The 15,468-nt window shown below is 36.5% G+C and overlaps 1 protein-coding gene and 1 long non-coding RNA gene across 6 annotated transcripts in view; one reads left to right on the top strand and one right to left on the bottom strand.

Moving 5' to 3' along the window:
• The window catches only part of LOC143231885 (RNA-binding protein, mRNA-processing factor 2a-like), a 442,935-nt gene extending 438,195 nt beyond the window's left edge, over window positions 1-4,740 (bottom strand). The window contains exon 1 of one of the 5 annotated variants that reach the window (XM_076466661.1): window positions 4,234-4,740. In XM_076466661.1, coding sequence (XP_076322776.1) covers window positions 4,234-4,308 — 75 coding nt within the window. In that variant the 5' untranslated portion in view covers window positions 4,309-4,740. The remainder of the gene's footprint in view (window positions 1-4,233) is intronic. The other 4 variants (XM_076466657.1, XM_076466658.1, XM_076466659.1 and 1 more) reach the window with 4 other exon arrangements.
• A 955-nt stretch (window positions 4,741-5,695) lies between these two features.
• Window positions 5,696-15,468, top strand: part of LOC143231463 (uncharacterized) — a 39,497-nt gene continuing 29,724 nt past the window's right edge. The window contains exon 1 of the long non-coding RNA XR_013016933.1: window positions 5,696-5,960. This is a non-coding gene — a long non-coding RNA (uncharacterized LOC143231463). The remainder of the gene's footprint in view (window positions 5,961-15,468) is intronic.

Here is a 15,468-nt window from a genome sequence, read left to right on the forward strand (position 1 = left end):
TTCGAATCCCAGTCGCACCAAACATGCTCGCCCTTTTAGCCATGGGGGCGTTATAATGTTACGATCAATCCCACTATTCGTTGGTAAAATAATAGCCCAAAAGTTGGCAATGGGCGGTGATGACAAGCTGCCTTTCCTCTAGTCTTACACTGCTAAATTAGGGACGGCTAGCACAGATAGCCCTCGAGTAGCTTTGTACGAAATTCAAAACAAACAAACGAAACATTTCTTAGTATACAATTAAGTGTATTGCGATTAATTACATTGAATATCTCCAGTTTTTAAAATTGTTTTTCCACTTCCCCAACCAATAATTTTGTCTACATTTCTCTCGTTTTATGTTCAGGTCATGACACATAATTATTTACGGCAATGGGTGCACACAGAAAATACTTAAGTACACAAATGTATGTGGGTGTAAAATGTTAAACTAATACTGAGCCCCATTGTGTGTGTTTTTTTTGTCGTGAAAATATTTTAAATTACTGGTTTATATGTTCAAGGTAAAAGTTGAAATTGAACAAGAAGTGAGTAGGGGTTCACTTCATCGTTTCTCACGCAGAAATCGTGTATTTCTTATGTAAAGTTCATATACTGATGCAGTGTGAAACAAAAGCAGTCGAAGCATAATAGTTAATCATTACTTAAGGCCTATCTCTCCCCTCTTGTAACTATCTTCGAGTAAGGCCAAAGTCCGCTCTCAGGATATTCCCCTTTAGATTTCACTCACCACGGTGCCAAGCATGTAAAACGCCACACGTAAAATGGGCGTTGTGTCAATGTACATAGAGATAGACCTGAGAGAAGACAACGGTGCAATCCAGCTCTGGAACGATCGGAGAATTCCGTCCTGTCCTGGTGTTGCTTTATCTTCCTCAACCGGACCATAACAGAAGGAGAGCGGGAAGCGTTTCTTCCACGGGCGCGCGAGGGAATTAGCCAAATTATTTCCCGTTTGCTATCTTTTGTATAGTTTTGCTGTAAGCCAACGAAGCGAACACCCGGGATAGGGCCCCACCCTTTTTGGACACGTGAACTGTGCACTTCCGTTACCATGAATTTCATTCAACACAATTTTAAAAAATAAGTCATACTGTGAATATTATAACACACCTTTTCACACAAAAACATACATGTACGAAAAGATACATGTATATATATATATATACATTCACAAGTGAATGAAAACATTCAGTACATGAATGTTGGCAAATATTTTATTATTTAATTCCATACTACTGGATACTGGAAATTTAAGTTCGTACATCCTCGAGTGGTATTTCATAACATAACCACAGTACTTTTCAAGGTTATGTTATTTACGTAATCATAAATACCACGACAACTTCATGGCTGAGTCACTTCGTCGTTTACGATTTTTATATTGAAAAATATTCGTTATGAACTTGTAATAATCACGGCTTTGTAACATATTTATTTTCGTCCATATATCTTCCAGAATAACGAGAAACATTCGGAAAGACATACAAATATTTCCAAAAGAGTCGTATGATAACCCGAGGTATTGTATTCTCGGAAATATACGTGAGAAACAATATTTAACTATATGTATTCATACATAAAATTGTAAGGAGTACAATATATAAATCTGTACGTCCCCACTCGTTGTTCAAAAAACCTAGTTCAACTAATAGAATGGAAAACAAATGTATATGACATAACTTATCCAATATACAACTTCCATTCGAAATGTTATTTCTGTTATAAAATACATTTTTTTTTTTCCGGATATCTAGATGTACTGCTATTTCTGCCAGTTATCTGAACATAAGATTTGGGACAAATTTATGTATTTACAAACACATTACTCGGGTACAACGGAAGTCGTTTTTGTCTACAGTTGATTTGTATTACAACGAAAGCTACGACTAAATAACCACCACCTGCTCATTGTTTAATTAATTATTAACCATTCTTCGATTTAATACGTAGAAAAAGTATCCAGTCGGTACGATTAACAAGTATGTATATCCCAGAGTATAAATCGCGTAAAAATTTTAGCTGATATCAAAGTATTAATCAGATGAAAAAGTTACGTTTAACTTAGGACGAAAATATAAGTTATTAACAGGACCCCCGCTAGTACAGCGGTGAGTCTACGGATTTAGAACGCTAAAATCAGGGGCTCGATTCCCCTCGGTGGGGGCTCAGCAGATAGCCCGATGTGGTGCTAAACTAACAACAAAATAAGAAAGTCAGTTGACTAGTTGATGTCACGTCGAAGGTACTAGTTAGCTGTTTACTAAATTAACTTCAACTTAAAGTGAAAAGTTAACAATGTTATACTGATACCCACGTCAGAGCAAGTTAATCAAAACGTAAAGCAGATACTAATACGAAAGTATAAATCAATTTAAATATTATGAATATACAGAAGCAAAACTGTCAGGTTAATATTAAAGTGAAACAGAATGTTAGTACTATACTTAAGGTTTATTTAAGCCTTTTAGAATGTGATCATTCTCTTAGAGTAAAAGTGTAAATCATTTATAATGTTTGGATGATTTTAAGGTCAAACAAGAAGTTAAATTATTTAGAATGTTAAGTTGATATAGAACCTCTAAGTCATTTATAACTCTAGACCGGTGTTGAATATTAAATCATTTAGAATGTTAGATTGTTGGTTGATGTTTAAGTTAATTTCTTAATACAAAGTGAAAGTTTTGATTAATCTAGAAACTTAAGTTCACGCTAAAACGAAACGTCGACTTATTTAGAATCGACTGAAATTGAAGCGAAACTTTAAGTAACTTAGAAAAGACTTATATTAAAGCAAAAGGTTAAGCCATTTTGAAGATTAGATTAATGTCAAAAGGAAGCTTTTTGCTGGAATGTTACATTGATGTAACGGATTATTTTTATTGTTTTTTTTAAATTAAGCACAAAGCTACACAATTATCTATCTGTGCTCTGCCCACAACGGGTATCGAAACTCGGATTTTAGCGTTGTAAATCCGCAGACATACCGCTGAGCCACTGGGGGGGGGGTTTTAATAGTAATATAGCAGATGTCTTATAGCTTCTGATTACGTCGGGTTATTAGTAAGTGCATAAATGTAAGTATATATATATATATCTTTTAGTGAAAATAAACAGATGTTAACGAAGTTAAATAGTAAAATAAGTAAAATCACAAGGAAAGACTGTGTTAAAAACAGTAAACCTCTGACTTATAATATTAGTTTGTTTTAACTGAAAAACAAGCCGAAACAAAAACAAATTAAACAAAAGAAAAATAAAAACGTTGCATCAACTGAAAAGATCCCAGGGTACAAGCTACGATGTGGGATTATAAAATGTACCCTGGGTTTTAGAGATGACTGTAAAAATAAGACCCATATTGCGGTGGGGATACACCGTCTACCAGTTTTAACCTCCATTCGCTCGTCTCACATATGAAATAAAGAATAGCAATAGATATAGAATTAGAAATAAACGTTAGGAGAGCCATATGTAGGTGCTCAAGCCCACAACATCCCACATCTATATCACCCTTCACTGCCTGTAGACAGTTGTGGGAAAGTGTAGAAAAATTAGGAAATAAGGTACTACCATCTGGGGGTAAGCAAGATGAAAACTTACCTCTTGATGCTAGCATTCCAACCCCCAATATGGAAGAAAGACACTAATTGACAGCGCAGCAAACGAACTATACTAGCATAAATGGAGGTTAAGACTGATAGACGGTGCATCCCCACCGCAATATGGGTCCTATTTATTCAATCACCTCCATAATCTAGAATACATTTTATAATACTACATTGTAGCTTGTACCCTGGGATCTTTCCAGTTGATGCAACGTTTTTGTTTTATTTTGTTTTTGTTTCGGTTTGTTTCTGAGTTATAACAAACTAACATATATATATATATATCTTTGATTGAGTTACATCTACGCTAACCACTTTAAAAACTGAGTCCACTCAATGAGTCCCACCACTAACTAGTAAGCCGTTTGTTTCCGCTCAACTCCTGAGGCGAATCCAGGTGTGGTTTCTCAGACACCTGGCCATGTTCGAATCTAAGGCGAAAGAAGTCTCAATAGCTTAAGAAAAGTAGCTAAAAAGTAGTGTTATTTACTGTTCCGTTATATCATCTCTATTTTGTAAGTTTATTGTCATTTTCTAACTTTCGGGACGTTAACGACTCACGAAAACGTAGATTTTTTTTTTAATCAACTAAATAGTTGTAAAATAAACTTAAATAATATTTTACCTCCTCCTCAGAAGTTGTGTTCACGGAGTCCATGCTCTGACTTAGCGTTATTGTAGGCTCTGTTGCGGTGGTCATATTGTTTGTGGAACGCGTGCTAACTATCAGTTGCCCCTAGTAACCGCTGAAACCTAGGGTTCGATAATGCTGGATTTGCGTCGGGCGCGGCCCAGGTGTGGCGGACTAGCGAGCCGATAGGTACAAGGTGATGATGCCGACCGTTTCGTCGTCGAAACGCCGAGGTCTCCAACACTGCAGAGCTGCACGAAGGTGCAGTGCACGAGGTGCAATGTGATAGCAAACGAACGAAGGTGTGTAGCCGGTGAGGAAACAAGAAGCTACATATACATACACACACGTTGAAGTGGAGAGAACGCGCCACGCGTGCAGGTGCCCGCGTGCCTGGTGAGTACAACACTGGGCGCCAAATCTCGATATGAAAGGCGGCCGTCGATCGAGATCCACTCCTCTTTTGTTAGTCTCCACCTACTTTTCTATACAATATGACGTCACATGCCAAGGTAGCTCCTTCACCTATTCTCATACCTTCCTCCCCATACTAGACACACTAGCTACCAGTAATGCGTACAGCTTAGGTGAGTTTCTCTCCCTACTTATGAAAATCAATACTCTTTCACTGCTCGGCACTCTATCCTTCAACCGCTCGCAATGTCTCAATTGTTTCTAGTGTATATCTTGTTTTTCACTTTGTTTCTTAATAAACATTTCTAATTAATCTACAGCTGCCTTGAACGTAAATACGAGCCAAGATCACATTTTTTTTTAATGAGCACCTAAAACTAGAATGACATTTCAATCTTCTTTTTTCTTTGCCAGAAATTAAATGTGATTTTTTTTCAGGCAGCGAACGCACCACGTTTTCGTCCTGTTTAGCAGATCCGAAGTTTTTGTGACGAACGAACACTTTCACTCGTTTTCATACACTTAACTTGTTTAAGTACGATGCATGTAAACGATAGGTGAAGAAAAATCTATTGATTAACATTTCAAAGACAATGTTTTATTGGTACATTTTCCAAGACGTCATTTAGGTAGTGCAGAATCGAAATATTTTGTTTACTTTGGAAACAATATATATAATATATAATTTGCACTACTTTAATGGGTTTTGAACAATATAAGCAATAAATAGTCCCATTTATATAAACGCCGTTTATATTTTAACTTTTAAAAACCCTAAAAGGTCGGCAGGCTTAACTCTCCTGGAACTCCAGTAAAAATTGTCTTTTCTCTAGTAAAATTTAAAATGGCGTGTTCTGACGCTTTCACGAATTATAAACTTTTCATTTTTCAACTTTAACCTTTACAAAACGTAATAATTCCATAATAAAAATTCAAAATATTTCAACAGGAATTATGTACATAGTCCTTGTATAGTTATAAATATTTAGTGAGATCCGTTCAAAAGGTATTTTAAGAAGTTATTTACAATTCAAACAACAACTCCAGTTTAGATTAATCGTACTTGATAAGTCGCCATCTTTTTTTTTTTACTTTTAATGCTTTTAAAGCAATTGGACATCTGCAAACAGCTAATGAAAATGCGATATTTATTGTTACGTGGGAGCAACGCCTTCGTTCGACAGCTGTATCTTAACATTATCCTACGTGACTACAGTTTTGAAAACTCTAAAGAACTGTACATTGGAGTAGATTAGCCTCATGAGTAGGGTTGTATCACCTGGAGATCTACCGAACCAGATATACAGGTAACAGTTGCATGTCATTCCAAAATTAGCCACACTATTTAGTGAACATTGTGCTTTAGCAGTTGTGTGTCTTTTCTTAAACTACGACTTAGGCCAATGCGTTTTATGTGTGTGTATGGTATAGGTTTGTTTGTTTGTTTTTTACTTTTTGTTTATTTTTAAAGTTTTTAACTACGCTATAATACAACTTTTTTGAAGGCATTGAATTCGAAATACTCGCTGTGTTGCACAACATTTCCGTTGCTAAGGTGGTGGTGAGTAGACCATAGCTACTGTTGCTAAGGGAAACACTTGTGCGTGACTAATGACAGAACTGACATGCGCAAAACGTTCCTTACCTGGCTCACCTGGCGCAAAGTAAAATAAACGCAGCAGACGGTTTTCGATATACGAGAATCTTCCACTCTAGAAAGAGGGGTGGTGGCAGTACAACCATCTGTTAATCAGACGTTACATCTATTATTTAAAAAAAAAAAGTTGACATATGTTCAACCAGATTATGCCCAAGCGATCGATATTAAATAAAGATTAATAATTTACCAACACTAAGTAAGGAAACGAACTAATGTCTAAACCTTCCCAAATATTTATTTGAAATTTACAAATTAGTTAAGTTCAAATTAACGAAAATGATAAGTAAAATTACGATTATTCGATTTTTATTCCTCGGCGCAATACGGCTGGTAAGGGTATCAAAACTTTTATTAAAATAAAGTGTAGAACAACGTTCTGACCTTATTAGGTCATCTTCAGGTTAACAAAAAAGATGACCTAAGAAGTTCAAAACGTTGTTCTACACTTTATATCAATAAAATTTTTAATACCCATGCCAGCCGTACTGAGATACACTTACACTTAACATTCTATTTAAAATAAATATTTTAGTAATTTTTTATTAAAACTGTAAAGTTGTGCTTGGATATACGTACACATAACACACATTTGTTTACTCTCTTGAATTACATTGTAAAAGTTGACCCGCTATATATACGTTCTGCTCCTCCTCGAAAATACTTCTGTGGGCGCCCCTGTCTGATTCTGATACCATATTTTATTTAAAAAGAAAACCTAAGCGTTTTTAAGAAGCTAAATCACCAACCAAAAGCCTTAATACAAAATCACTCCCTTTTTAATTAATAAATACTCCCCTACCTAAGTACGTCATTATGTTGCTCTTTTTGTAGTCACACCCGTGAACCTAATATTTACTTCCGGTTTTTTGAATAGTATAGAGGTGTGTATATCAGAGATTGTCTATGATTTATTTCCGAAATCCTACTACGAATGAGATGGAGAAAGTCCTTTGTCGCCTTTAGGCCACCACTACACGTGATCCAAAACCCATTTAGAGTTTTGTGTGGGCTATGAGCTCGAACCGTCGTAAGTAGTAACTAGAACTGGGATAATTACATACGTGTGCAGCCATCATATCTGTCAATTAGCCTCAGACGCTCTTCTCACATATTACGAAGAATATTTGACTTTCAGCACCTTAAATAATAGTGCTAATAAGAAACTCGTTGACCTGCTATTTAGAAACAAAACGTGCTCCAGTAGGCACGTAGGAAATTACTTTCCACACGTTGAGAATTTCTGTGATAATATATAAGTTTACCCAGTGAATGAGCCGATGGTTTATTCAGTCAGATGTACGGTACAAAATTAAGCACGTTGTCACTTCGACTATAAGAGACGACTGAAGAGATTTTTATGTTTTTCTAAACACTTTTCTTTTATAAAGCAAGTGTTCAAAGTGTTTGAATTTGTTATTCACACAGAGCAACACTCTCTTACGTTCTCTGTCACACGTAAGGCAAACAAAATATTTTGCTTTGTGTTACGCCTGTAAGCAATTACCGCAGTCAGCGATCGTCAATAGATAGGCCTAAGAAGCAAAAAATAATTAAGAAACATATTTATGATCTAGTGTTTATATTTTATTATATCGTTCCACACTAATTAAGTAATACGGTGTCATCGCTTGACACTGGTTTTCAGAGAGAAAGGCATGAACTAGTACCTAGATAGCATATAAAACTGAGTGTGTTATAAGAGTGTCAGCCATTTTTACCAAGTAGGCACTTCAGGTAGCTAGTGTTGCGGACTTTCGCAGTTTCAAATTAATGAAATATGTTCCCGAACCATAATTCCGGAATTGTGGTTCTGGTGCACAAGAATTCGTGTGTGAAAAAAAAAACACATATTGAGTGCAAGTATTGTTTTGAGATTTATTGGCTCAAACTCTATTAACTTGATACGTACACATCGGAATGGTTTACGAAAAATCAGGGTATTTACGCACAAATAAATATATATTAATACAAAAAGTTTAATGTGACACCTTTTAGTGGAAAAGTGTTTTATTTGCTCTTAGTAAATCACAAAACACTTATTTTTGTAGATGTTGTACATTTTGTAGTATAAGTAATACAAAAATTGGTGGTTACTTGAGTGAAATAAACTCGCTATCTCTGATAGGAGAACTGAAATGACTCCTTACAGGCCTTTTTCTAACAGACAAGCGCAAAACGAGTAGCAGATTTTCAATGCTGAACCGCTGAAAAGCTCTCCCGTCCTTCAGCCACCTAGGATCGGCATGGCCAGGTGGTTAATTAAGCCACTCGACTCGTAATCCGAGAGCTGCGGGTTCGAATCTCCTTAATACCAAAGATGCTCGCCCTTTCAGCCGTGGGACCGTTATAATGTGACGGTCAATCCCACTATTCGTTGGTAAAAGAGTAGCCCAAGAGTTGGCGGTGAGTGGCGTTGACTAGCTGCCTTCCCTCTAGTCTTACACTGTTAAATTAGGGACGGCTAGCGCAGATAGCCCTCGTGTCGTTTTGCGCGAAATTCAAAAACCAAAAATAAAATCTTTAGCCACCTAACGGTGACATAAATTGAACGAACTTATTATTTTAAGGTTCTTTAAAATGGGTGTGGTTGACTGTCTGTTTTTGAATTTCGCGCAAAGCTACACTAGTGTACCGAAACCCAGTTTTTCCGTTACACTTCCTCAGTGTAACCCCTGAGCCGCTGGGAATAAGGGGAAAGAGAGAGAGAGAGAGAGAGATTACTTGACCATTTCTTCCATGAACAAGAGCTAATTTTATTATAGGCAGTTAAAATGTAAATATTGTCTATAATAATGGTGGCACATGAATCACCGAATTACCATTTACCGGGTAATTTATCCACATAACTATGTATTAGAACAGCAGTTTGTACTGGAGATAGATAAACACCGGTCCTCGGTAAGCCCATGGTTAGTTTACGGACTTATAATGGTAAAATACTGAGTTCGAATCTCTGCGGTGGACACAACATATAACCCGATGTGGCTTTGTTCTAAAATAAACAAACCAGATAAACAACGTAGCATTACTTTTACCAGGTGACGCCACTGTAATGCACGTTTGATATAGTGTCAGCTTAAGACGAAGGAAAACTGGTGTTGCTGTATAGAATGACCTGCCTCTATGCAATGAAAGTTTCAAAGCTCTATTTGTGTAAGAATACACACGTTGTTGTCAGTTTCACGAGTTTCTTTGTTGTTGTTGTTGTTGTTTTGTTTTTGAATTTCGCGCAAAGCTACTCGAGGGCTATCTGTGTTAGCCGTCCCTAATTTAGCGGTGTAAAACTAGAGAGAAGACAGTTTGTCATCACCACCCAGCGCAAACACTTGGGCTACTCTTTTACCAACGAATAGTGGGATTGACCGTAACATTGTAACGCCCCCCACAGCTGAAAGGGCGAACATGTTTGGTGCGACCGGGATAGTTTCACGAGATAGCTTCAATTACAAAGTGGAACCATGTGATATTCTCGAAGCAATAAATAAATTAGAGACGTCCTGTGGTTATCTCCTTGTACGACAACTCGTTCTTTCAAATGTTCGTAAATTCCAGTGGAAAGGAAATTGTGTTTTTGATTTACCAATATAATTTACTATGCATTTATATTATTAATATATTATTATTATTACATTTATATTAATATCAATTTATACACGATCCTTCGATGTCTATATCTTACAACTTATATGTCTGCAATTTCAGATGTCTTTGAATGAGTGATCATATTTTGCAGGGTTTTTTTTTCTAAATGTTACCTTTCTTAAAAGTAGATGAAGCTTCTAGAAGTTATATTATATTAAATATTTCCATGTTAATTAGTTTTAATAGCAGTTGCATTACTTAAACTGCTTTTCGAATCTTTTCTTTTTGACTAGTTTTTTATTTTTGTCACTTACTAAAGCAGTCTTTGTATCCATTGCTAAAGCTATATCGTTTCTTGTAGACAGAAATTGATAAGGAGAATTACGTTTTATGGACTTTATTTCGAAAACTTTTTACAGTGAATTTTTATTTAACTATTTGTAATCGCTAATATGATCAAGAGTTCTATGTTGGCGAGTTGACAAAAAAATCTTCTTCTAAGTAGTTTATTTGAATAAGTTTTTTTATTATTAAATACTAATAAAACCTAAGAAAAAATAGAATTCCATTTCATCAACAAATTGTTCGTGTGATTTCATGTTAAAAGTTTCCAGGAAGACTGGATTTAAACAGTTATACAATGTCTTATCCCGAGTATAACCTTTATTACAAATGATGATAGCTTTTAGAATTTTCATCCCTTATCGATAGTTTCTCAGACATTTGGAACGATAGCGTCAACGTGCTTTTCACAGGCATAATAAAGCGGAAACCGATGTTCTATCAGCTGCTTTATTATCAGAAATAGCACCAAATTTGGAGATAGCGAGTATTTTTTTTGCTCGGTTTTATTTCAGGAAAGAAATGAATTTTAGACAAGTGACCGTTCGTATTGCCATTTAAATTTGTCAGTTATGTAACCGATATATTTTTAAAGAAATAGAAAAAAAGGTTTATACTTATTTTTTTACTTGACTATTTAAAGTACGTCATTAGGAGCTCGATATACAGTGTGTGATGGACACTAGAAACGTGTCAAACGCACGTTATCCGGATGTAAGACAAGCTAGTAATATATATATACTATATATATTTCTGTGTACCTGTAAGAAGGGAGATAGTAAACGTGGCTGTAAATAGACAGTGCTTCCTAACAGTATGACCCGGCATGGCCAGGTGGTTAAGCCACTCAACTCGTATTCCGAGAGCCGCGGGTTCGAATCCCCTTCATACCAAAGGTGCTCGCCCTTTCAGCCGTGGGACCGTTATAATGTAACGGTCAGTTCCATTATTCGTTGGTACAAGAGTAGCCCAAGAGTTGGCGGAGGGTGGTGATGACTAGCTGCCTTTCCTCTAATCTTACATTGCTAAATTAGGGATGGCTAGCGCAGATAGCCCTCGTGTAGTTTTGCGTGAAATTCAAAACAAACCAAATCAAACCGAACAGTAGAAGAAAACAGTTTAATTATTTACCGTCATTTTTAAATATCCTTTCACTGATATTGTGTATCGGCAGGCCCGACGAGAGCGGGGATCAGGGGAAGCCTTGCCCCTTGGCATGTGTGGGGGGCTTAATGCTTGCTGCCCTGGGGCCCGTAATTGCTCTCGACGGCCCTGTGTATGGGACGCAAATTATTTGAGATCTTTCAAAATTTCTCTTCTAAAAGTTTCTCTCTGTTACAAACTACGATAAGTCAATTTAAGCCTAACTGATACTAAACTTTATGACATGCTTAGGAAATCAGATTCACGTGAAGGCTTTGTCCTTATATGGACCACTTGTGTCTCTAGCCCGTTAACCTCGTTCTTTCTTATAGCGCTCGTGTTCTATGTTAAAGTAAACACATCATATTCATTCAATAAAATCTAGCTAACATGAAAGAAAGTGTTGTGTGAGCGAGTAGTTAGTTTTATATTCCTCAGGGTGTGTCACGCATTCTTGTGTGAACTGAGTCTCCTAACACTAACTCCGTGGACGTAAGCTTTGTTAGGTTCATAAGCACGTGTTCAAATGAATGGATTCGAAGAGCAACAATTTTACAACATACCAGAACGTCATTCATATCCTTATGACGTCATCGCGGCTATATGAACTTTCCTCTGGGAAGACGGCTTATTTTTCACACATACTCGTCTTACGTAAGTTCTTTGAAAGACTCCTTGCTACACGGACCTTCACAACGGAGTGTTTTTAGCATATTTATTTTCATAAACGTTCAGTCTACTCCCGAAGGATCTCATAACCGTTACAGCTTTTGGTCTCTGATTACGTAATACGCGTCTTTTGGGTAAACAATAAATGTAGGCCTAAGTTTTATGAATGACATTCGAGTTCAATTCCAACTTCTTTGTTCTATTGAAAACTTAATATAATATTTGCGGGAATATAGTTCAAATATAACAATTCGTCATACACATGAATATTGCTGTGATGTCATAGAAATGCGAAAGTAAATCCTCAACACTGGATTCGCTGATAGTGTGTTGTGACAGTTATCGCGCCAGCTAAATCTGTGTTCTGTGTGGTAGCTATCTCGATAAAAGGTTTTTGGAAATGATGAAGGTATATCACATACTAATTATCGTCACGCCGTGTTATCTTAACTGTACTACCATGTTGAAAACCTAATTATTATCACCTTTTTCTCGGCTGAATATTTACATGAAATGCTTCAAAAAATAAACTAAACCTAATCTAATATTTTAATGTCACCTTTATAATGCACTCGCACCCCATAATTTGGATTCCTTTTTTTTTTTTTGTAATGGAATGCGAATCATGGACTTCAAATCAATAACCTAGCACGTCAGTCATTAGGCCTTGCTCACTTTTAGCTTTCATCTGATCAGTTAATCAAAATTACATCTGAGCTGTAAGATTGCCTGATTCGGTACCTGTTCTGCCTGTTAGTGGTGTCCGTTTTAAGGAACTGTTTGTGCATTCTGTTACCTTCACCATACCTCCGAATTTCAAACCGATTCACGACGATTTTAAAATAAAATCTCACAACGAATAGCCAGCCAGTCGACTACCATAGTAAGTTGTCAGATTGGGGAGCATTGGAGGGTTCTTCTAACATAGACCGGTGTGTGAGGTCCCTGGAAGTAGCTCGTGAATTTTAAACGCATTGTTTTGTACAAATTTACTTATATTTTTGACTACAAATGAAATTTTCAACAAAGCTCAAATATACACAACCACCAGGAAACAGGTAGCATCACATGTCCACTATATAAAGATTTAGAAAGACAAAAGTTTGGATTGTTTAGTGATAACTTTAGCCAATAGAAGACTAATAGAGATTTATTATAATAACAAAAAAATAATAATAATAAAAATTTTATGAAAATAAAATTGCCGGATAGCTTCATTTTTATTAGGTAACTTTTATTTGTATGAGACAGGAATGTAAACTCCCCTCTCTTAAATATCTGTTCACTCTTTTAAATAGATTAAGTACATCTTTAAGTAAACATTTATCTTTGACACTACAGCTGATATGATACTTAACATGAAACATTCCTCTATGGATATAGTTAACCTGTAATAATACTGGGAAATAATTAGTAATGTTTGAATGATCTGATTTGTTTTGAATTTCACGCAAAGCCACACAAGGGCTATCTGCGCTAGCCATTTCTAATTTAGCAGTGTAAGACTGGAGGGAAGGAGATAGTGATCACCACCCACCGCCAACTCTTGGACTACTCTTTTACCAACTAATAGTGGGATTGTCCGTAACATTATAACGCCCTCATGGCTGAAAGAGCGAGCATGTTTAGTGTAACGGGGATGGTTCGAACCCGTGACCTTCAGATTGCGAGTCGAGCGCTCTAACTACCTGACCATTCTGTTATCCCTTTCTCTTCTATCTATTTATTTGTCTGTCTGTCACCAGTCTTTTTGTGAATCATTTGTCTAAAATTGAATATAGTCAGTCAGTAACAATGCTATAAAATCAGTAGCGATGTTTGATGGAATACTTCCATGTTTATCCAGACCAAACCAAACCCTGTTTATTCAGACCAAACCAAAGCCTGTTTATTCAGACCAAACCAAACCCTGTTTATCCAGATCAAACCAAACCCTGTTTATTCAGACCAAACCAAACCCTGTTTATTCAGACCAAACCAAAGCCTGTTTATTCAGACCAAACCAAACCCTGTTTATTCAGACCAAACCAAACCCTGTTTATCCAGACCAAACCAAACTCTGTTTATTCAGACCAAACCAAACTCTGCTTATTCACACCAAACCAAACTCTGTTTATTCACACCAAACCAAACTCTGTTTATTCACACCAAACCAAACTCTGTTTATTCAGACCAAACCAAACCCTGTTTATCCAGACCAAACCAAACTCTGTTTATTCACACCAAACCAAACTCTGTTTATTCACACCAAACCAAACCCTGTTTATCCAGACCAAACCAAACTCTGTTTATTCACACCAAACCAAACTCTGTTTATCCAGACCAAACCAAACTCTGTTTATTCACACCAAACCAAACTCTGTTTATTCACACCAAACCAAACTCTGTTTATTCACACCAAACCAAACCCTGTTTATCCAGACCAAACCAAACTCTGTTTATTCACACCAAACCAAACTCTGTTTATTCACACCAAACTAAACCCTGTTTATCCAGACCAAACCAAACTCTGTTTATTCAGACCAAACCAAACTCTGTTTATTCACACCAAACCAAACCCTGTTTATTCAGACTAAACCAAACCCTGTTTATTCAGACCAAACCAAACTCTGTTTATTCAGACCAAACCAAACTTTGTTTATTCAGACCAAACCAAACCCTGTTTATCCAGACCAAACCAAACCCTGTTTATCCAGATCAAACCAAACCCTGTTTATTCAGACCAAACCAAACCCTGTTTATCCAGACCAAACCAAACCCTGTTTATTCAGACCAAACCAAACTCTGTTTATTCATACCAAACCAAACTCTGTTTATTCACACCAAACCAAATTCTGTTTATTCACACCAAACCAAACCCTGTTTTTTCAGACCAAACCAAACTCTGTTTATTCAGACCAAACCAAACTTTGTTTATTCAGACCAAACCAAACCCTGTTTATTCAGACCAAACCAAACTCTGTTTATTCACACCAAACCAAACTCTGTTTATTCACACCAAACCAAACTCTGTTTATTCACACCAAACCAAACCCTGTTTATCCAGACCAAACCAAGCCCTGTTTATCCAGACCAAACCAAACTCTGTTTATTCACACCAAACCAAACTCTGTTTATTCACACCAAACCAAACACTGTTTATTCACACCAAACCAAACCCTGTTTATCCAGACCAAACCAAACTCTGTTTATTCACACCAAACCAAACTCTGTTTATTCACACCAAACCAAACTCTGTTTATCCAGACCAAACCAAACCCTGTTTATTCAGACCAAACCAAACTCTGTTTATTCACACCAAACCAAACTCTGTTTATTCACACCAAACCAAACCCTGTTTATCCAGACCAAACCAAACCCTGTTTATTCAGACCAAACCAAGCCCTGTTTATCCAGACCAAACCAAACTCTGTTTATTC

This window comes from Tachypleus tridentatus, chromosome 11 (genome assembly GCF_004210375.1).
Source record: "Tachypleus tridentatus isolate NWPU-2018 chromosome 11, ASM421037v1, whole genome shotgun sequence".
NCBI classification, from domain to species: Eukaryota; Metazoa; Arthropoda; class Merostomata; order Xiphosura; family Limulidae; genus Tachypleus; species Tachypleus tridentatus.